The sequence below is a fragment of the Nicotiana tabacum genome, chromosome 10 (genome assembly GCF_000715075.1).
Source record: "Nicotiana tabacum cultivar K326 chromosome 10, ASM71507v2, whole genome shotgun sequence".
NCBI lineage: Eukaryota > Viridiplantae > Streptophyta > Magnoliopsida > Solanales > Solanaceae > Nicotiana > Nicotiana tabacum.
Genome location: NC_134089.1, coordinates 130,850,915 through 130,872,389, shown reverse-complemented (window position 1 = coordinate 130,872,389; position 21,475 = coordinate 130,850,915). Strand labels below are relative to the sequence as shown.

General features: G+C 35.2%; 4 protein-coding genes across 7 annotated transcripts; 2 read left to right on the top strand and 2 right to left on the bottom strand.

The window, feature by feature from the left end:
* The first annotated feature begins 2,702 nt into the window (after positions 1-2,702).
* LOC107785761 (uncharacterized) lies at positions 2,703-4,018 on the top strand. The gene is made up of 3 exons (XM_016607136.2): positions 2,703-3,078; positions 3,176-3,277; positions 3,674-4,018. Exons 1-3 carry the CDS (start codon positions 2,818-2,820, stop codon positions 3,752-3,754), a joined length of 444 nt encoding a protein of 147 aa, XP_016462622.1. The 5' UTR covers positions 2,703-2,817; the 3' UTR covers positions 3,755-4,018.
* Positions 4,019-8,568: 4,550 nt separating this feature from the next.
* LOC107785771 (large ribosomal subunit protein uL5z) lies at positions 8,569-10,635 on the bottom strand. The gene is made up of 5 exons (XM_016607147.2): positions 10,498-10,635; positions 10,295-10,402; positions 10,155-10,197; positions 9,235-9,430; positions 8,569-9,005 (listed from the first exon to the last, which is right to left on the bottom strand). Exons 1-5 carry the CDS (start codon positions 10,498-10,500, stop codon positions 8,810-8,812), a joined length of 546 nt encoding a protein of 181 aa, XP_016462633.1. The 5' UTR covers positions 10,501-10,635; the 3' UTR covers positions 8,569-8,809.
* Positions 10,636-12,513: 1,878 nt separating this feature from the next.
* Positions 12,514-21,190, top strand: LOC107785781 (uncharacterized). 3 transcript variants are annotated; one of them, XM_016607175.2, is made up of 6 exons: positions 12,515-12,724; positions 13,238-14,969; positions 15,088-15,153; positions 16,651-16,718; positions 16,810-16,890; positions 20,994-21,190. In XM_016607175.2, the coding sequence occupies exon 2, from the start codon at positions 13,264-13,266 to the stop codon at positions 14,644-14,646; it is 1,383 nt and encodes a 460-aa protein (XP_016462661.2). In that variant the 5' UTR covers positions 12,515-12,724; positions 13,238-13,263; the 3' UTR covers positions 14,647-14,969; positions 15,088-15,153; positions 16,651-16,718; positions 16,810-16,890; positions 20,994-21,190. The 3 variants fall into 3 exon arrangements, with proteins under 3 accessions (XP_016462648.2, XP_016462661.2, XP_016462653.2); XM_016607167.2 differs by lacking the exon at positions 20,994-21,190 and adding an exon at positions 17,017-17,235; XM_016607162.2 differs by lacking the exon at positions 20,994-21,190 and having other exon boundaries at positions 12,514-12,776; positions 16,810-17,235.
* Positions 18,009-20,890, bottom strand: LOC107785807 (uncharacterized). Of its 2 annotated transcripts, none has more exons than XM_016607189.2 (2): positions 20,222-20,890; positions 18,009-19,772 (listed from the first exon to the last, which is right to left on the bottom strand). In XM_016607189.2, exons 1-2 carry the CDS (start codon positions 20,550-20,552, stop codon positions 19,708-19,710), a joined length of 396 nt encoding a protein of 131 aa, XP_016462675.1. In that variant the 5' UTR covers positions 20,553-20,890; the 3' UTR covers positions 18,009-19,707. The 2 variants fall into 2 exon arrangements, with proteins under 2 accessions (XP_016462675.1, XP_016462668.1); XM_016607182.2 differs by having other exon boundaries at positions 20,215-20,881.
* Positions 21,191-21,475: the final 285 nt, after the last annotated feature.

The following is a 21,475-nucleotide window of genomic DNA, read 5'->3' as shown; positions in this document are numbered from 1 at the left end:
AATTAGGCAACAAAAGGCTGCATTATTGACTACCCCATTGGGGCATCACATCTTATAAACATCCGTATCACATCTTGTGAAAGGTATAGGCAGCCACCAACGCTTAAGTTGGTGCAAATGAAGAAATTTCGGCAAGCAAAGTTTCCCATTATAAATTATATAGAAAATCTTACTAAAATGTTCCAAATAAATCTTAACTTATCAATTGTAGGCAACTAAATTTTAAAGGATCAAGCTAAATCCTAAATTCAAAATACTATAAAAGAACTCTTGTAATTTTAGGAGTCTATTAAAGTTGCTTGGAGGCTACTCTACAAAAATCCTAATTTGAAAGCTACTCTATCCTAACCCTAAGTTAGTCCTATAAAAAAGGTTATATATTCCCTTTGAAAAGGGCTCTCAAATTAAGGTCATCCCAAAAGTATCTCATAAATTATCAAAATATTCACAAAGGAATCAAGGCATAAAATAATATCGTGTTCAATAGATGTTCTTCTTGGTAATCAAATACTTCAAGAAGAACATCCACGTAGTGATCGACTTTCATGGAGATCAAATAATCCAGAGAGGTCCGCATCATCCTATGTTAGAGAAATACGTAGCTAAGACCCTCTAATTATGTAGAACAATCTAGAGAAAGAATCAAGGGAATAAACAGAATTATACGCATGTTTCTTCATTTTTGTATTATGGTTGCAATTTATTTTTCAAAATCAAACAGATTTAATGGCCTTCAAAAAGATCAACAATATTTCATCCAATGACGATACCACAACCACTTGGGGATGACGAAGAAAATCAAATCTCTAACAATGGGGGCAATCTCTAGGGATAAGTTCTTTTGTTCTTTATCCCAGTGGTTCCACGCCAAAGCCGCAAGCTAAAGGAGGAGATACCCAAATAGTCTTGCTATTGACGTGAAATTGCAAAATGAAGGCACCAACTAATTCTTCACCAAAACTACTCTCTCTAAAGCTATAAAGCTGCAAGAAAGTTGGCGATGGTAATTTTAAGGAGGCCAAGTAACCTATCAAATGGGTTGCTACACTTTATTATTTAGAAATAGACTATGCTTGCGACAAGTGAAAAGCATTGCCTCACTTTCCCTATTATATTTTGGCCAATTAAATAAAGGATTCCATGATGACGTCATAGACGAGGCTCAGTTTAAGACTTGATAATCTTTCTGAAATTGGGCCAATAAGCATGTTTATTAGGCATAGTTATAGGATGAAATTTTCGCAAAAGCTTCTTTAAAGACTGGATCCATCTCAAGATACAATTCGACACAACTTTGCATGATCAAACACTCTTTTGAGAAGATACAGAAAATGAGTTTCTCACATGAGTAGTCTCGTCTTTATGTTTCATCAAGTCCACACGCCTATAAGTAGGGGACATTTGTAGACAATAAAATTTTAACGGATCAAGCTAAATCCTAAATTCAAAGATATTACAAGAGGACTCTTGCAATTCTAGAAGTCTATTAGGGTTGTTTGGAGGTTACTCTACAAAAATCCTAATTTGGAGGTTACTCTATCCTAACCCTTAGATTAATCCTATAAAAAGGGTTACATATTCCCTTTGAAAAGAGTTCTCAAATTGAGGTCATCCCAAAAGTATCCCATAAATTCTCGGAATATTTACAAAGGGGTCAAGGCATAAAATAATGCCGCGTTCAATAGATGTTCTTCTTGATAATCAAATACTTCAAGAAGAATATCAACGCAATGATCGACTTTCATGGTGATCAAATAATCCAAAGAGGTCCGCATCATCCTATATTCGAGAAATACGTCGCGAAGGCCCTCGAATTATGGAGAACAATCTGGAGGAAGAATCAAGGGAATAAACAGAATTATACTCGCATCGTTTATCAATAAAATTATGTTTCTTCATATTTATATTGTGGTTGTAATTTATTTTTGTATCACAAGTAATTTGTTGCAAACACCAATATCTAGCCATTACTTATAGATTTACTAAAATTAATCAAGCACATATAGAAATTGAAAACTCAAATAAATAAAAGTGTTTTCTCTCCAAGAATCACATGCAAAGATCTCCATCCTTATTTTAAAATGTGATTAGCAAAATTAGATGCAAGACTGAAAGAAAATTTCATGAATGAGGTAGCAAACAAGTGATGAAGCACAAAAAGAAAATATAAGATTTCAAAAATTTGAGCCAAAAGGGATATTTTCAATGGGTATAGTTGAAATTCATTGAAAACATATAAATGCATCAATATACAAAATTTGAGAAAGATTGGAGGTGATTTTAACGGATTTTGTATCAAAATTCTTATTTAAAATCGAGTTCAAAAATTTTTCTACGACACATATATCAAATTTGTATCAGTCAAAATAACAAAGTAGTGGGATAGTAAAATTGTAAAACTTGATTGGTGGTTACAAAATTTAATTTTTAGTGGTAATTAGCGGCAATTAGCGGCATGTCATGATATTAGTGGTTTCATGAGTTACACCAAACTAATGATCACTTTCTTATATATATGTAAGAGGTTCGAACCCGTGACCTCCTGGTCACGTGACAACAATTTTTTAAGAGGATAAGAAATTTTCAGAACTTGAAGGGGATAAGGAGAAACATTTAGAACTTTGAGGGGAAAATGTTTCAGAGTTGCAAAAATGGTTAGGTGACTTAACTCGTGAAAACAGTAACGAGGGAGAGAGCGCGTAATTCGAGCGCGTGCTGATTTCCCTCGAAATTCAAACCTCAGTCACATTGGCTACTCTGTCTGAATTCCGAAATCCCTAAAGCCCCTTTTCCTCCGTCTGCGAACCAAATCGATCGATGTGGAACTTCCCATCGATGTGGGAAAATGGATCCGGCAACGGCAAAGATAATGACGACAACAATAAGGAGAAGACCATAGCAAAAGCAGCAGGGTTGGTGGTCTTCTCAGGAATCGCAATGAGTATTCTCAAAGCCGCCAATCCTTTCAATAATCCAAACCTCAATTGTAAAAGCAGTGAGGTAAAGGCAACAGTTTTTGAGTCAGTTCAATCTCAAGTGCTTCAACAATCCCAGCCAGAGCCTGAGCCCATTGTCAAGGTTGTTGCCTCGTTTGTAATTGCATTCGTTTGCTAAGTTTTATGTTCAATCATTTTACGTTTATTTTTCTAAATGTGTTTGTTTGTGGCTTTTTTAGAAACCGAATTGTTGTGCGGAGAAAAGAGCAAAGGAAGCTTCACAAAATGTAATAGAGATTGAGCGGGGAGACACTCTTTGGGGGCTCTCTAGACAATATGGGGTATGCGTTCGTTTTATTTTCTCTATCTCTATTTATATGACATTCTTTTCATTTTGAGATGTTTCCATATATTCACCATTCCATTTTTTATGCTTTTTATAATTGTTAACAATTCAAATTCGTTAAGCTATTCAAAATTTAAACTGTGCTGCAACTTTTGCTTTGTCAAAATCAATTATTGAACTATTTCTTTAATATTTTTTCCGATATCACTAAAATATTATATGAATCAAATTACTAACATTTTAATCTTGCCATCATATAAAATGTGAAAGATTGAGTATTTTATTAGAATTTTGGTTTCTCCTTTATTCCAAAGAAAAAAACGAGGACAAAAATCTTCATTTACCAGTTGATGGCATGGTAGCATATTGAATGTATATTTTGGCTTCATAGGTATCAATTGAGGCAATTAAGGAGGCTAACGGGCTTGAAGGGGACACCATCTATGCTGGCAAGAAACTTGTAATACCCTAATGTGCTCCTTCTCTTTGCTTCTTCTTGTTGTATCATTACTTATCATGTGAGGTTGTTTTTCCTTCCTTTTTGTCTATTGGGTAAGCTGTATTAGGGCAAAAAATTTTGTAGTTTGAGATCAACATTATGGCTGCCAGTGGAGATAGGGACGTAAGATTGGTTTTGAGCTATGTAAAATGAGGAAAATCTTAGCTGCTATGATGAACTTGTATCTTGACTCACAATATTTTATCATGTAGAAGAAATGCTTAACTTTCCGAATCCTCTTTTGGCTTGTTGCCCTTTATCATGTGTATTATTGTATTTCTCTTTGTTTAGTTGCATCCTCCATGGTATTATATTTGGTAGCAAATCAAACTTCCAATTTTAATTCTGTTGCAAAAGCAAGAGAAATGCAGTTAGCAATAACATCAAACTTTTCTTTTTTATATAACAAAAGCAACAAGAAGAAACTGAACAAATAAAATGTTAACAGAAATGAAAAGTAAATGGGTTTTGAACCTATCAAAAGAAAATGTAAGGGGTTGTGATCATCAATCACAAGTATTTTGCCAGTGAGGGTGGATGGGATGGAAGAAATTTGGGCGTAAATCTTTCCTAATATATGTAGGATTTAAAGCTTCAAATCTACTGATGTCTTCCGTCTAGGAAAGCCTTCATTGCGTCTGTTCTGCTTTACCATTTGATGCATGAACTTATTGAATCTTCACTAATTATAGATTGTAAAAGTTAGCTTGTATGATTTCGTTATATTGGCTCCAAGTAACTATCCAATTGCATTGCTAGAGAAGCTTACAAAGGTGTCAATAGAATGTTTCACCAGCAAGAGAAGTAATGGTTGCATCTCCCTAATCTTTACCCTACTGTTATTTTCCTCAAGTTCAAAGTCTGCGTAATAATGCATTTTCACCATATTATCATTTTTCCACTTGACAACATCTATTACAATGTTCTGAGCTTGTAATGACAAGTTCTACCAGACTACTGCTATGTTGCAGCATAGGAACCTGTCAACATGTGAATATTAGCATTGAAACTAGAGAAACAATGAAAGCCTACAATGGACTATGAAGCAAGGGATACGTATCCACTTCACCTCCTACTCTGTAAAGGTGGAAGCTCATAAATCTCTCATCATGGAGTGTGAGATCAATCTTGTCCATCAGGTCTTCGGTCTTCCCACGTGCATGTGCTCTTCTTCCACCGTACTGTAGGCTTCTTTCTATTTTTGGTGCAAGTATGGCGCATTTCTTATGCTTGGTATGGTTCTTCCATTTATTAATGTCTTAGCTCCTGTACTTAATTGTTTTTGCTAGGAATCAATTGAATTTGGCCTCTAAATGTCTTTGACTTAATTAAGCATCGCTTATTATGTGGGTATACATGATGGTCTTATATAGTCTGAAGATGAGGATTTAATGTGCCGAGCATCATGATCATATGTAAATTATGAGCAAGGCGAAAGGGCATTTTCATATCAAATGCATATACTTGTTAGAACAGCTCTCCCCTTCATCCCCCCCTCCCAAAAAAAAAAGAAGAAAAAAACCCATACTTTCCATAGTATTGTCTTACTCATTTAAATTGACAGAAACAGCTCTTCCTACTCTTTAATTTTCCCATCAGGTAAATTGACAGAAACAGCAAAATGCTGGACGAATACACTGATCTTCCTCTGGTTTGTCAGTGGTAGTTTGAAAATGGAACTTGCAATTTTGTAGTTTGCCCATATTTAAAATTAACTATATCTTTTTTTGTCCCTTTTATTTTAATTATATCCTCAAATCGTTATGCAGTTCAAGAATGTAATGAAGTTTAGTTCCATTGAACAAAAAACGTGATAACGGATAAATATTGGAACTTGCCATAGTGATTTGCAAGCTTAGAACCAAAAAATGTGGATAGTGGAGTGGTTCTATGTGATCATACACAAGACTTGAATGTTTCCCTCTTCTTTTTTTCCTTTTGGAGCTCTTAATTGGGGACCAGATTTGGACCAGATTTGAAATTTGTAAACTTGAAAATGAGTGCAACAGGGTGGAACATGACCCTCCTCCTTGCAAAATAAGAAGCAAATTATTATTTTCAACATTCACAAAAGATAAGTGAATTGGGATTGAGTTTCAAGCTTTCCTTGTGAGCTACTCTTGAATTCCTCCATAAGAGAAGGAATATGTCTATCATTGATGGAATTCTTATTTAAAAGAAGTCTATAATTTATGGACTGCTTCAGAGAACCCAAGATAGTTTATGATTTTGCATTCACCTACTCACTTTTGAGAGGATAAAGAAGCTTAATGCCTAGCATCTTGCATACTATATTTCCTAAGCTACCGATTAGCCTTACTTACTGGGTTGAGTTTATATATTTTAACATGATTTCATAGGCCCTACTGTTTTTTCGTGCTCCCTTGCAATCATTTTGTATCCCAGGTCCTACTTGCAATGGATATTGTCCTCAAGAAGAATTAGGCCTTTTTAGTTATTATTTTGTTTTCATTTTTACAAATAGCATTTATGAAGGGGAACCTTGGAACAACGGTAAGTTGTCTTCATGTGACCTATAGGTCACGGGTTCGAGCAGTGGAATCAGCCAGGGAATCCGCCACTTATGCTTGCATTAGGGTAAGATGCCTACATCACACTCCCTTGGGGTGTGAGGATGTGGCCCATCCCCGGACCCGTGAATGCAAGATGCTTCGTGCATTGAGTTACCCTTTTATAATTGGTGTTTATGTTGTGTAGACCAAATTTCTGGATTTTGATGGGAGTTTTGCATTTTTTTGTTGATTTAATTCTGTATTTACTATATTAAATTCACCCTGCAAAGTCAGAGATCAAATCTGATGTAGCCAACTAAGATGAGCTATCTAAAGTAACTGTGAGTTCTGGCAAGAAAAGTTAAATCTGGCTCACATTAAAACTATATGTTTAAACCAAATCCATTTTCTTATAAGTTGTTCCAAATGGACACTAATCTTACTTTTATTCCAATTGGTTGTTTAGTAAAGTCCATTGTGCAGGAGCTTTTGCATCTTCAATGATGAGGCCAAATGGTTTCTACAATAGAATGTCCTCCTTCTGTTTCATCAACTTGAATTATTATCCCTCTGCAGCCATTTCATTCACACACCACCAGTCCACCACAAAGCTTTTCCAGATTCTTGAAATCAACTAGTACATAGGGCCTGGTACTAGCATGTGAAAACGATAAAAGTTCTCACTTTTTTGCACCTTTTCTGTTTCTTTATCTCATTAATTATTTTTCTTTCTTATTGTGATTAATCGTATAGAAACGTGGTGATTCTGTTTCAACCACAGCTTCTAAAGCATGCCACCTAATACAATCTTTAAAGGAAATCAAGAATATCTTATTAACATCATCATCATAGGCTTTATGAGCTAAAAGAATGTTTCCTGTATCCCAGTGATCTTCACAGGTTCATTAATCTTGGGACATAATCATGATTAGTAAGACCCACTTTCTAATTACATAAATGATTTTCTCTTAACATCTCTCCTTCAAATCAGAGCTCTGTGTCACTGCTCAAAGAATGCAGAACTCTAAGGCAGCAGCCAAGAAGCAGAAGCTTCAACTTAGGGGATGCAGTGCCTTGTGCTGCAGTTGTAGGCTGAGTGTTTCGTCGTCTTCAGAAGAAGCTGAAAGTTCCAATTCTGATAGATATCCAACCATTTCAAGCCTAACACATGCCATGGTGCAAGAAAGATTAGACAAGATGATTAGAGAAAGAGAAGAGGCTAAAAATGAAGAGAGGAGGAAGGAGCGAGATGAAAAGACCAAGTTTATAGTGATGATAGCAATGGAGAAGTCTTCTTACGATCCAAGAGAAGATTTTAGAGAGTCCATTGAGCAGATGATAATAGCAAATAGGATTCATGATACGAAGGATTTAAGGCGACTTTTGAATTATTATGTTTCTATGAATGCAGATGAATACCGTGGTATTATATTCGAGGTGTTCCATCAAGTTTGCACCAATTTCTTTTTATCATGTAAACACCATTCATATCGTCAAGTATAAAACTTCGGTTTTCCTTCAATTCCAAGTTTGCAGCGTTGTCTTACGTTTTCTTTATTTCGATAGTAGCATAATATAATAAGTACAAATTTCAGAAGTGATCTTGTGAAGTTACTGTGAATACACACTGTATTATTCAACCCCAGCCAACCAAAGAGGCAGAGGAAAAAAGATAAATATGCAAGCAGTAACTGAATATGTTCCAAGGAATATGTCAAACATTGTAATCTTTTACGATTGTCTTAGGTTTTCTGTATTTCGATAGTAGCATAATATAATAAATACTATTTTCAGAAGTGATCTTGTCAGGAACTGTGCATACAGACACTGTAATATTCTATTCTTCTGAAATTGCATCAGCGCCAAGCAACCAAGCTTTTTATGTTGCGACGAAGACGTTGATCAAGGCCAATACTCACGAGGTAGAGAGAAGCCATTGGGTGATGCAGTAACCTCTCGGGTAGTCACTCTTATTTTAAGTTCTTAAGGATATTCATGCTGCTTACGGCTACACAGGCAACAAAAAATATTGCAGTGAATTGTGTGGAGTATACAGTGCAGACACAGATTTAGAAACAAAACCATCTCCAACCATTTCTCCAAAATACAGCTGTCAAGTAACTGCTTCATCAGCACACGACCAGAATCTCTAGATCCAGCATAGTTAAAGACCACTTACAGTAAAACTTTAATAACATACTGGTAGCTTCACATGCCAAACATCAAGCTCTTCAAAGCAGATTTAATAAAAACAATCAAACAGTGATCAACACATTACCACAATAGGCAACCAATTAGGTATTCATAATTTCTGTTGTAAGACTACATTGTCGATTCTACTTTGATTGCAGAAAAAGAAAATGACCACAAAAAAAGGATTGAATTCATCTGATAGCCAAAATGAGAACTTACACATCCTCATACACCAACTAATAGAAACTTTCAAAAACTTTCCTCTAGGTCTAAAAAATACATAGATATAAACTTGCTAGTCCAGAAGCCGGCTCTCAGCTTATCACTGAAGGTTTGAGGACTTGTTAAGAATAACACCTTCATATTTGACCTGGAACCACTTCATTGCGTCCTCCTTTGTGACCCTGTGCTGGATCCCAACTCGAGACTTGCACCTACGACGACGAGCAACACGGTATCCAGGGCGCTCCAATACAACATAGAAATCCATACCATAAATACCAGTTGAAGGGTCATATCTGTGAAACAGATAAGAAAAAGTAGAATGACACAGCTTAGAAACGGAATTTTTTCATATATATCAAATTAAAAATGTTATGTAGAAGGAATTTCCAGCAAATTTTTTAACACAGTTCGTGTTATAAACAAGGAAGGCCAACGACAGACAAATAATGTTAGAAGTAGCTAATTTTGTTGATTAGGAAAGCTAAAAACAGGAAAGATATAATTAGATGACAATTTGCTTACTTGATTCCAAGATCAATGTGCTCCTGAATACCAAACCCAAAACAGCCGGTTTCACTGAAGTTCCTTCTCAACAACTCATATTCCTTGACTTTCAATCCACTCTCAAGTAGCTGCATGGCTTTCTCCCCTCTGACAGTCACATAGCAAGCTATCTTTTCATTACGCCTGATTCCGAAGGACCTCACAGTGTACCTTGCTGTTAATGAGAACCAACGCAAGCACGTGTGAGATTATTAATATCATCTTCAAATAGGTTGATCCGAGATAAATACAAAAATCAGTTAAAAGTCCACAAACAAAGTGCTCAAACAAAACATTGGAATGCATGACTAAAAGCAGGAAGCAAGTTTAGCTAACTATAACTCGTGAATAACATGGTTATCAAATTTCAACAATCTCAAATTGTGAGTAAAGCAGGCTTGGATCAACATCTAACAAAAATACTTGTACATCTATGTTGCCTAAAAGAACTAAAAGAATCAAAATCCAGTACAATTACAAAAATGTGCAACATACAAAAAAGTTGCTTGTGATTTTAGTTCATAGCAAAAGAAGGGCCTCCTTAAATAGGTAGACTAACAGACAAGTTACTCCCCATAACCTGGCATTTAAACTTCAATTAATCAACCAGGCCTCAATCCCAAAACTAACTGGGTCTTCTATACAAGTCCTTTGTATCTATCCAGCTCTATTCACGCCAACATATAAACTGCAACTAATTACATATTAAGGCTAAATTTTAACAAATGCAATTGTTAACCAATTACCACAACCAACCACCTTGAATGTATCCATAGGCCTCGATTCATTCATTAGACAAATGTTCATTGTGCAGAGCTAATATTTCCAAGAACTGACTATGTCCTAAATACAAAGGTGCCTATTATTTATTTAAAAGCACATAATATTCAGAGACTTACCCTTGGAGAAAACAGGTGATTGACCACTAAGTTGCTCCAACACCTTAAGTATCAAAATAAAAATAGACCCAATTTTAGGTTTAATATCAAAACAATGGAAAATAATAAATTCAGGGTGATGTTGCGAAAAGGGACTGAACCTTTGCAGCTCTAGTAAGTCGATCTCCACTCTCACCAACGGAGATGTTGAGGACAAGCTTCTGAACCTTGATTTCCCTCATGGGATTGCTCAGTTTCTTCTCTGAAGCCTGCTCTCATTTTACACAAGAAGAAATGCTTAAGTTATTGGCGTATACATAGGACAAACATGAATACTCATGGAATGGAAATCGGAGAGAAATACCATGGCGATGCGGCTGGAAGATGTTGCAGCTGCAGGGAGAGTTGTAGGGTACTGATGGCGCGAAGAAGATCCAAAAAGAAAACCCTAAACCTATCTAATGTTGTAAACGTACGACGTGGGCCGCAACTTGTAGAAGAGTGAAATGCCGTCCCCTATTTAAAACATAGCCGAAATTTACAAAGTTTTTAATGTTTAGCCGCTTTACAATCAACTTCAAACATGTGATTCTGAAATTGAAAATCGAGGTTTGAAGATTTTAAATTCAAATATATGGGTTGGAAATTAGTCTCTGTCAAAATCTAAGGTCTGAAGTTTGAATAAGTTTAAATCAAATATGAAGTCTGAAGTTAGGTTTCGCCAGAGTCCAACTTCAGGCTCGAAGATTTGGACTTTAATTTATTAAACTTTAAATGTTCACGTCTAACGTTAGGCTTTGAATTAGTCTAATGTGGTGCCATTTTTACTTCTCATGAGTACATACTGTTAATTTTTGGTAAATGAAGCTGATGGCTAGTTTTTTGATCGCGTGTTAATATGTAATTGTCGTTTGAAATTTGATTAAATATAAGCATTTTTAATGCGAAAATAAAATTTGAATAAAAATATTTCTAACTAAAATATAGAAAACTTTCAGCATTGTGCATTGGAGTTCAAAACTCCCTACAAGTGAAATTTCAGCACAATCTGATATAATTTAAAAATTTTACAAGTGAAACTTCAACAAATTGTATGGATTATAATAGTTTCCTACATAGGAAATCCAATATAATATTATAAAGTTTTATACTTTCACATGTTAAACTCCCAACATACTGAGCTAGGAGTGTCAATGGTTCGGTTCGGGCGGTTATTTTATAAAATTTGTACCATACCAATTTTTCGGTTATTCTATTATGTATAACCAAAATTAGACTTTTCGAAACCGTCCCAATCATGTCGGTTTCTCTTCGATATCGGTACGGTTCGGTTAATTTTCGGTATTTTTTTAATATCATGTAAAATTCACTAGTAGAAGTAGAATGCAATAACATACGTTCTTTTATAAGACTTAGCAAAACTCTCTAGACATTTTTATTGTTTAAAGGGTGATGAATTAAAAAAAAATGGTCAGAGTATAGATCCATCAACTATTCTACAACAGCGTAAAAGAAATCAAACAAAGGCAAAGAAAATATAAATCACACGAGTTGAAAGATATACCAAGCTGGGACTCAAGAATAAAGTCTATAGAAGATTAAATATTCAAAAAGATAAATCTAAATTATATGAAAGGAAACATATTCAATACATTGTAGTTGGCTACTCATAATCGCTAGAATACTTTGTGTCTTGCTAATAAAGATACTTGAAATAACTTAGTTTAAGTAGAAGTAGCATAATAGATTTTAGGAATTAGTATTTTGAGTTTAATTACTTGTTGGCTTGTAATAGTTTTCATAATTCCAAGTCCCAAAGAAAATTTAATGTATTATTATTTTTAAACTTACTAAATAAATATATTTTCTACATGTAAAATTTATTTGGTACGGTTCGGTATTTTTTCGGTTTATTATTATAAAATAAAACCTACCCTAATTATCGGTGCAGTTTTAGATTTATATAAAAACCTACAGTTTCTTAAAATGAAACCTAAAAATCGGTTCGGTGCGGTCCAATTCGGTCGATTTAGTCGGTTTTCGAATATCCATTGATACCCCTAGCTGGAGCGGACCATAATCTATCTTGAAACTCCAAAATAGTGTCTTAAAATTTCACTTTATATAAGTACCATTCATAAAATCATCTTATTATGGTTTTGTTTGTATATTTCAAACTAAAGTTATCCCATAATGAAATTTATAAACATGAATGTTGAGAGTGTTTTGAAATTCAAACTTCTAGAAGTGAAATTCCACAAATATTATTGTGAAGTTTGAGATGTTTTTGCACAAATTTTTCAAACGCAGACAAAAATTAAACAAGGCACCGGAATAGCCTATTTGTGTAAAGTTCCCAATATATCACAAGAGAGAGCCCAATGGACAACAATGCGGCCCAGCCCAATTGCAAAAACGCAAAGCCATGATTACCCAAATCCAGAACCCAAACGACGTTTGCCGTGTTAGCCGTCGAAGTGTCGTTTGAAGTTTCCCGGTAGTCTTCGGTACCGGCAACAACTTGAGATTGGGTCATTAATTATCCGAACCCATTGTTCCTACTCCGTCCAAACGAGCTCCTTTAATCCAAGGTGTTTACTCTTTCCAGTTATGGATTCTTCTGGATAATTGATTTTAATGAAGGTCAAGTTTTGTTATTCAGAAACTGGTTTCGCTTAAACAAGAAGAATTTGCCTTTACTTGAAATGTGATAAATGAAAATTCGTGTGTGTTTATATATGCTTCCCTAAGGGATTTATTCCTATTAATTTTGCAAGATGAGAAGTAAAATTAAGTACTTGTTTTAATTTGACACTTCTTTTATGGACTATTCAAAGCATTTCTATTATTTATGCTATTCCATTCTATTTCTAGATTTCATTTGCTTTTCAATCTTTGATCAATACTAAATAAAACAAGTTGGTAATGCTTGACTAGCAGCTTTTGCAATTTCATTTTTGGGTAAAATAAGTTACTATTTCATGATTGTTTCTGCTAATTGAGTATCCTTCAATCTATGTTGCTGTACTTTCCAAAAATGTTGTGTGGTACGTGTCAGATCCTCCAAAGGATTTGTCTGATAATTTCGTTCAAAAATGATTCAGGCTGCTGGTCTTAACTCCCAGATTAGATGTGGAGTATCAAAGATAAATTATCAACAAGGTTAATGAATATTTGCATAGCATCTCTTTGCAAAGCCAAACAATTGGAGAAAGCTGAATCGGTAATAGTTGATGGCATAAGAATCGGAGTACAACCAGATGTCGTCACTTACAATACAGTGATTGCTGCGTATTGTCGCGTTGTTGGCATTGATGCAGGTTATTCCATCCTTCATAGGATGAAGGAAGCTGGAATTAATCCTGATGTTATTACGTATAACTCTTTAATAGCTGGAGCTACCAGATATTGCATGTTATCCCGATGTCTCGATCTGTTTGATGAAATGCTTGAGATGAGTATTCTTCCTGATATTTGGAGTTACAACACCTTAATGCATTGCTTCTTTAAATTGAGAAAGCCAGATGAGGCTTACAGAGTTTTTCAGGATATTATTTTGAAAGATATTTCTCTTCATCCAGCAACATTCAATATATTAATGAATGGTCTTTGTAAGAATGGATATACAGAGAATGCCCTAATGTTATTTAGGAGTTTAAAACGTCATGGATTTACTCCCCAATTAGTAACTTACAACATTCTTATTCATGGGCTGTGCAAGTCAGGTCGAGGTAAAACTGCAAAAGAGTTTCTCAATGAATTGGTAGAAGCAGGTCATATCCCAAATGCCATCACCTATACGACAGTAATGAAATGCTGCTTCAGATGTAGACAATTTGAAGAAGGCCTTAAAATCTTTGCAGAGATGAGGAGGAAAGGATATACATATGATGCCTTTGCTTACTGTACAGTTGCTAGTATGTTACTTAAAACCGGGAGGATGAATGAGGCCAATGAGTACCTGGGCTATATCATTACAAATGGCTTTGACCTTGATACGGTGTCTTTTAACAACATTATTAATCTATATTATAAGGAAGGTCAGCTGGATAATGCTTATAAGTTGCTGTACGAGGCAGAAAAAAAAGGCTTGAAATCTGACAAGTACACACATACTATCTTAATTGATGGCTTGTGCAGGACTGGTAATTTCAAAGAGGCCCAGCAACATTTGGACTGTATGAGTATGATGGGTTTTGATTCTAACTTAGTTGCTTTGAATTCTTTTATTAATGGGCTGTGTAAAGCTGGTCACCTTGATCATGCTTTGCAGATGTTTGAATCAATGGATGCCAAAGATTCCTTTACTTACTCCACTATAGTGCATGGTCTTTGCAAAGCTGGGAGGTTTCGTGCAGCATCTAAGCTATTACTATCATGTGTTAGAGATGGCATGAGAATTCTTAAATCAAATAAACGTGTTGTTATTAGTGGCCTTCGTTCTTCTGGGTTTTCACATGAAGCAAGGAAGGTCCAGTCTAAAATTCGATTGGCTAAGATACTGCATTATTAATTAGGAATGGTGCTCAACGCTGCCACTCAAATGTTAACCTTATTAATTGCCTACGGTTTTGCACTATAACGCTTTATGGAGGCTGAAAAACCTCGAGCGTTAATGCAACTGAGAATACAACCTACAGTAACCAGTTTCAAGTCAAGTATTCGATCCTCTTGTAAGAGGCAAACACAATGACACTTCTGTCAGGAGGTGGTTAATTGTATACTTTTCCTCACACTAAGGATACTGATGACATGCTGTTGAAATTGTGAAGAGTTATTCTGTGGAAGTAAAGGCATGTTTTATCACAGATGCTAAACAACTAGGCGGGTCGGACTGTAAGTCATTTGTACTTCTAAATAATCTCTTTCCGCTTATTTTGGTGTAATGTTTAGTATCGTATTCCAAAGTTAGATAGTAGAGTACAATCAGTTCAAGGAGTGCTCTTTTCTGCAGCATGACATTCTGGGCTCTGAATCCAAAATCATTAAGCAGTTGTGATTGGCTGAAGATAAATCAAAGGTAAGGATTGTATTCCTCTTTTCCTTTATCTAGAAATGAAGTGGTCTTATATATTTGAGCCAGAATGCTTTTTCCTCCTGTTTGAAGTTGCTTAAGATCTGTTGACTGTAGCCAATTGACTCGGGGAACGAAGGTCAGTTAAGCTAGATAGTTAGTAGGGATCACTGTTATACAGTTAATGCATGCATCATGCTTTTATGATCTGTCACCCCAGTTCCTCTTTTGAGACCTTTTGTAAAAAAGTTCAGTGTTTCAAATTCATTGGTTCAGAGTTCAAGATATTCATTTGACTTATATTTTAAATGAGCGATTATAAAAGAAAACATTGAAGTAATGTTGAAAAGTTTGTTTGATGGAGAAAAAATCACGGCTAATTTTAAAGTTTGAATAGTTGAATGAATTTGAATAACTGAAAGTTTGTATAGAAATGGAAATGGTGTCAAAACATTTGGGAACGTCCAAAATGGGAAGTGTCTAGATCTGAACCTGAAAAAGTAGTTCATACACAGAGCCTTGAAAGTAGCGATAAGCTTAGCTAATGGAGGTTCTCTCTCTGAACTGATGCTGGATTAACTAAATGTAATTTAAAATTCAACAAATTATTCAAGTTAGATTTATAGTTCTGTTAATTAATTCGACAAGTGACTTAGATTTATAGTTCTGGATTTTATGCTATAGGAATGGATCAAAGAATCCTATATATGAATGTTATAGCATTGAATAAAGGTTTAGTGATATTCTTTTCCTAGATCTGATTTTGCAGCTATTCTATAGTAAGGAGCTTCTGCAACTATCATCTATTAACTTCTAAAGGATGTGATTCAATGTCTGAATCTGACATGGTTCAATACCTGGATCTCATCAAGCGCTTTTAATGTATTTGTTTTTCCTTCCTCTTGTACTCGGGGGATTTTGCACTAATCAATAGAATTTTCACTTTCTCCAACGTATAACGTTTTTTTCCCAAATTAGGACCTGTACATCTTTCTGCCTTGAACTTATCAAGTCTTCTTGTAGTTTATAAACATCTTTGGAAAACATTGTAGTTTTATGTTATATAATTTGTATAAAAGCACTACACTGCTCTCGTTTTCTCTTGGCAAGTTATTTGTAGCTTAGCCCTTTGGAAGTAAAAACTTATACTTTGAGTTTCACCATTTTTCTGACTGGAAGTGTTTGGTTTATATTCTTTGCTTGAAATCCTTTTCTTTCTTAAGTTTCAAGCTTAACATATTTGCAGTTATGCATGCTGGAAACAAGAATATAATTTCACATACTATAGCAATTAGATCCTCACGTAGAGTAATTATTCATCATTTAACTGAATAGATTAATGCCTGCGTCTAGTCAGTTTGTCTCAGCATTTGATGAGAGGTACAATGTAAATGAATATGACAAACTCTCAACAACCTGGAGATGACCAGACTGACCACAACTATTGGTTGTTATCAAATTCATTGATAATTGATATTGTGGTATAACTTTGATCATTTGCAGACTTTTTAATGCGGTTGCACAATAGGTTACCACTTGAGGGCAAGCTTTGTCTATTTAAGTTTGAAGTTGTAAGTTTCCTTCATCTTCATTTTCCGAATGGATTTGTCATAGCAGCTTCAGTTGTGAACTTTTCCCTTGCTCTCTCTTTCACTATGATAGGAGATTGAGCAACTTCAAAGAATTGGGACAAGGAAGCCAGCTTCTAAAGCTTCTTCTTTCAAAGACCATGTACTTAATCTGGTGAGTTTAAATTTCTAATTTTCTCCATCACTTAGAGCTTTCCTTGGTAGGAATTGAAAGGAAATTTATTTCTCTCAAAATTTGTTACGTTATAGTATTTCTCCCTAACGCCTGAGGTTTTTGTAGATTTTCTTGGTAAGATAGCACTTTCCTATCTCGATTTAAGAAGCGTTTACCCCTTATTGGTGCAAGGCAGTGCACAAGTTTAAATTACAAATGATTTTCTTCTGAGGAGAAGGATGTGGCAGCAAAATACTGTAAAAGGAACAGCGTGGTTTTTGGTTCCTTTTATTGTTGCATGTCCTTTCCAAGGCAACAGCTTACTCTAGTAGTTCCACATCGAAGCATTTATGTCCACCTACTGTCGAAGCTGATTCTTACAAGGTAATTTTGTCCTTAAATCTGCAAGAATGACAATATCTGAGATTGAAAAGAGTCAAAGGTGCACCCAAGGGTGTGGCCTGGTGGTCACTGAAGTGGAGGGGAGAATCAAGAGGTCTTAGGTTCATATTCCAGTGGAGGCAAAAAACAATAGGTGATTTCTTCTCATATGCCTAAGCCTTGATGGAGAGAGTTACCTGGTACATGTGCTAGTGCGAGGTACCAACTACCCGGTGGAATAGTCAAGGTGCACACAAAATGGCTTGGACACTACCGTCATTTTATAAAAAAAGTCAAAAGACATTAGGAAGCCCAAGGCAGAAGAAAAGGAGTTAGTGGGTAGGATCAGGGTTACTTGGAGCTTATTTTTTGGTTTTCCTGTTCTAATTGAAGGTGAGTGGAAGTTTTATGCTGATATTTCTTCTAAAAGCGTAGTATTACTTGTTGGAACATTAAGGAATAGGAGATGCATCCCTCTTGGGGCTAAACAGAAGCACATCGGTATATATTAAGGGGTAATTGATAGATGTAGAAAGAAGCTAACATCATGGAAGAAGCAGTTTCTTTTGGAAGCAGACACTTCAGTAAACACTGTTCTTGATGGTATTCCTACTTAGATATCACTGTTCTATATCTCACAAGAGTTGGAAAAAGACTTTTCTCATTAAGAAGCAAAAATTCAGATAAGAAAAGTTTCATTCAGTTAGAATACAAAGGGGGGGGGGGGGTGTTAAAAACCTAAAGAGCCATAACAAGTGCTTCTGAGTAAATGGTTGTGGAGACTAAATGATGGAGGAAATGACTTGTGGAAAGAGGTGATCGACACTAAATATGGTAAAGCTGGTAATTGAGCTTCTAAATCTGTCTCACAGCCAAATAAAATGGTTGTATGGAAACAAATCTGCAGCTTATGGGATGAACTCCCGAAGAATATTATGTTAAAAGCTGGCAGAGGGGATAGGATCAGATTTTGGCTAGGCAGATTGTTAGAGGAAGGATGTCTAAAAGATATCTTTGCCTAATTTATACAACATAGATGTAAATAAGGAGTCTGTAGTTGTTGACATTTTATCTGAATCTGGCTGGCGATTACAATTCAGAAATTGTAATGCTTGGGAAATGGAGGAGCTGTGTAGATTATTACTTTTTTGGAACCTATAGTCCTGGATGCAAAATAGAATGGACTCACATATCTGGTTGGCTAGTAAAGATGGTACTTTCTCAGTCAAGACTTACTACATTTTGTTGCTGAAGCAGGCAGGGCCATGGGAACTACTATATAAAACTAAGGCTCCTCCTATAGTTCCTTGCTTTGGGCGGACTTAGACACTCAATTCTTGTTTGACCCAAGATGTTCTACAGAAGAAGATATTGAACATTAGCAGTGGATGCTATTTCTAAGGAAGTGCAGTAGAGTCTTGCAATCATCTAATGCTACTTTGCTCTCAAACTTGGTGAAGTATCTATTGCAAAGCTGGAAGGGGCTTTGCGCTCTTTTTTCCTCTTCTAAATTGTGTTTCATTCCTTCCGAGTTAAATTTGCTGCTTATCATGCTTTTGCCATCTTCTAACAACACTACTCTGAAGCCAAGGGAAAACGAAGAGCTGTCAATGAAGCAGATTACACGAATAAAGAAAGGTGCTAGTCTGATATCAAGAAATCAGTCTCCTGTAGTTCTTGTTTTTGGATATATTTATTTTAAGTAAGTTAGTTGTAGTTGTAAAAACTTTTAAGAGTGAGTAATGGCTCACTAGGTATCAAGTCAAATAGATAACCTGTAAAATTGCTGGAAAACCAAGCATTCCCAAATTGTTCTCATTTAGTTTGTGTGTTCCAACTTCAACAACAACCACCCAGTATAATCCCACAAGTGGGGTCTGGGGAGGGTAGGGCGTACGCAGCCTTACCCCTACCCTGGAAGGGCAGAGAGACTGTTTCCGATAGACCCTCGGCTAAGTCTATTCCAACTTTGCTTCACATATTTGAGAAAGCAATAACATTCGAATTGTACAGATCTTTTTGACAAATGAAACAATATTGCTTTAACATTCGTAAACATAACTTAGAATATCAGGATAAAACAAGCTGAAAAAATGAAATGTTGCTTTTTAGTATACGGAAAGGAGTATAATTAGCTAAATGGAGGACAATACAATGAGGTGAACAAATACTCCATATATGAAGAACTTGCATAGTTCCGTTGTCTATAGAGACAAGGTATGAGATTTTGGTAGCAGAAAAAAAGGAACAGAGAGTCTATTTCTTATGGAATTTCAACTCGGAAGAACCATGGGAGGGTAAATGCCATTACAAAACAGGCAAGCAGGAAATTACAGCAAGATTGCTGACATCTCCATCTACAACCATTCTGCTGTATAGTAGATGTGATATATGAACTTCTGGCTTCTACTGCCCGTTGGTTCCATTCAACCACCATTATTCTGCTCTCCTGTAATCTTGTTTCCACATTTTTTGCCGTCTTCCCACATATTTCGCATAATCTGTAAATTAGATATTAGAATTTAAAGTTTTATAATCTGTGGATGTAAAGAATTTTCACCACTACAAGTAACTTGTCTATAATAAGTGAGATTAGTTATCTCAACAATAAGACATATTATGTGACAGAGAATTTATGTGACGTACTAAGTGAGAAATTAAAAAAACACTATTCAAATTTGTGTTATGTAATAAGTGAGAAATTAAAATACACTATCCAAAACGTAAAAATTCTTTGCATTGTCAATAAGCTATCCTAGAATTGTTATTCCTGGATTATTATCCCACCCTTCCATAGGGATAAACATAATACTATAATCCCGTGAATTAGTTATAACGTGATTTTATCCCAACCAAATGTGGGCTAAACTCATCTCAAATTTAATCCCGAAATTAGTTTATCCCGGTTTGTGCATGAAAAATAGGAGGATGATATAATTCTACCTGTTACCTCTCTGATTAAACCAGGCTTCAGCACAATGGCGATGACAAATACCAAGCTCAGCTTTACAGTCACAACCAAGCTCAATTATTTCCTTGGATTCTTCATTCAAATGACATATACGACATACTTTTTCCATTCCTTGATTTTCATCAATCATATCAATTAAAACTTGAGTACCTTTCTCTAATATTTTTTCTCCTGATTCTTGTCCTTCTCCAACACTCTCTGAATTACCTCCCCATTTAATACTCGTATTTAAAATATTGCCATCATCTTCTCCTTGTTTTATCTCCTTAACTTCTCCTTGTGTTATCTCAACTTCATTATTTTCTGCCATTCTTGGAACAGTTAGAAAGCTCTTCTTTTTTCGAATTTCCACTGCTTGCTGCAGAATCCTGCATGATTTGCGGGTTTGTTTAGTGCAGAATCCGAACTTTGAGGGAAATAAAGGAAGAAGGAACAAATTAAAGAAAAAAGCATATCTTCTTTACACGATTTTCACTTGAATATGCTTTGCTTCAAGTCGTTATTTATTATGCAGGAAGCTTTAATTCAGTGGGAATAAAGTTGAACGATACTGAGTAGTATTATATCGGTGAATTCGGACGAAAGGTGATACTGTAGAACTTAACCTTGATTTTAGATGGCAGAGAGAATGTGAATTATACTTTGAATTTTAAAGAATACCTTTTTAATTTCTAAGTAAAAAACGTAATATATATATAAATCAAAATTATTTTTGGCTGCTCATCATGCTTTGGCCATCATCTTCTAACAGGCAACAGCACTGCTAGCTCTAAAGCAAAGGGAAAATGAAGAGACATCAATGAAGCAGATTACACAAACAAAGAAATTGACTAGTCCCATATCAAGAAATTACATTGTATAACAGTGCCAGAGCTGGGGCTACAAGGCCGGGATTCATCCGTGTTGGGGATATAATATATATGTCCTAGATCCAATCTCATATTTGATGATTTGAAGATATTTTTGTGAACGTTATTTGATATAAAAATATATGGCATTTGATATTCTTTTATCATAGTTATTATTAATTGTTTGATTAATTTGATAAGGTCCTTGATTAAATTTTGAGATTTATCATCGTGATGGAGATCATAATAATGAGAGCAAAGTCTCTTATAATTTAATCTAAATTTGTTCTTGATCGTAGGATTATTAATTTGGACATTAGTAATCCGGTTAGATCAATATTTATACGATTGTCTTTATTGGATAAAGATTAGTTGATCCCATTAA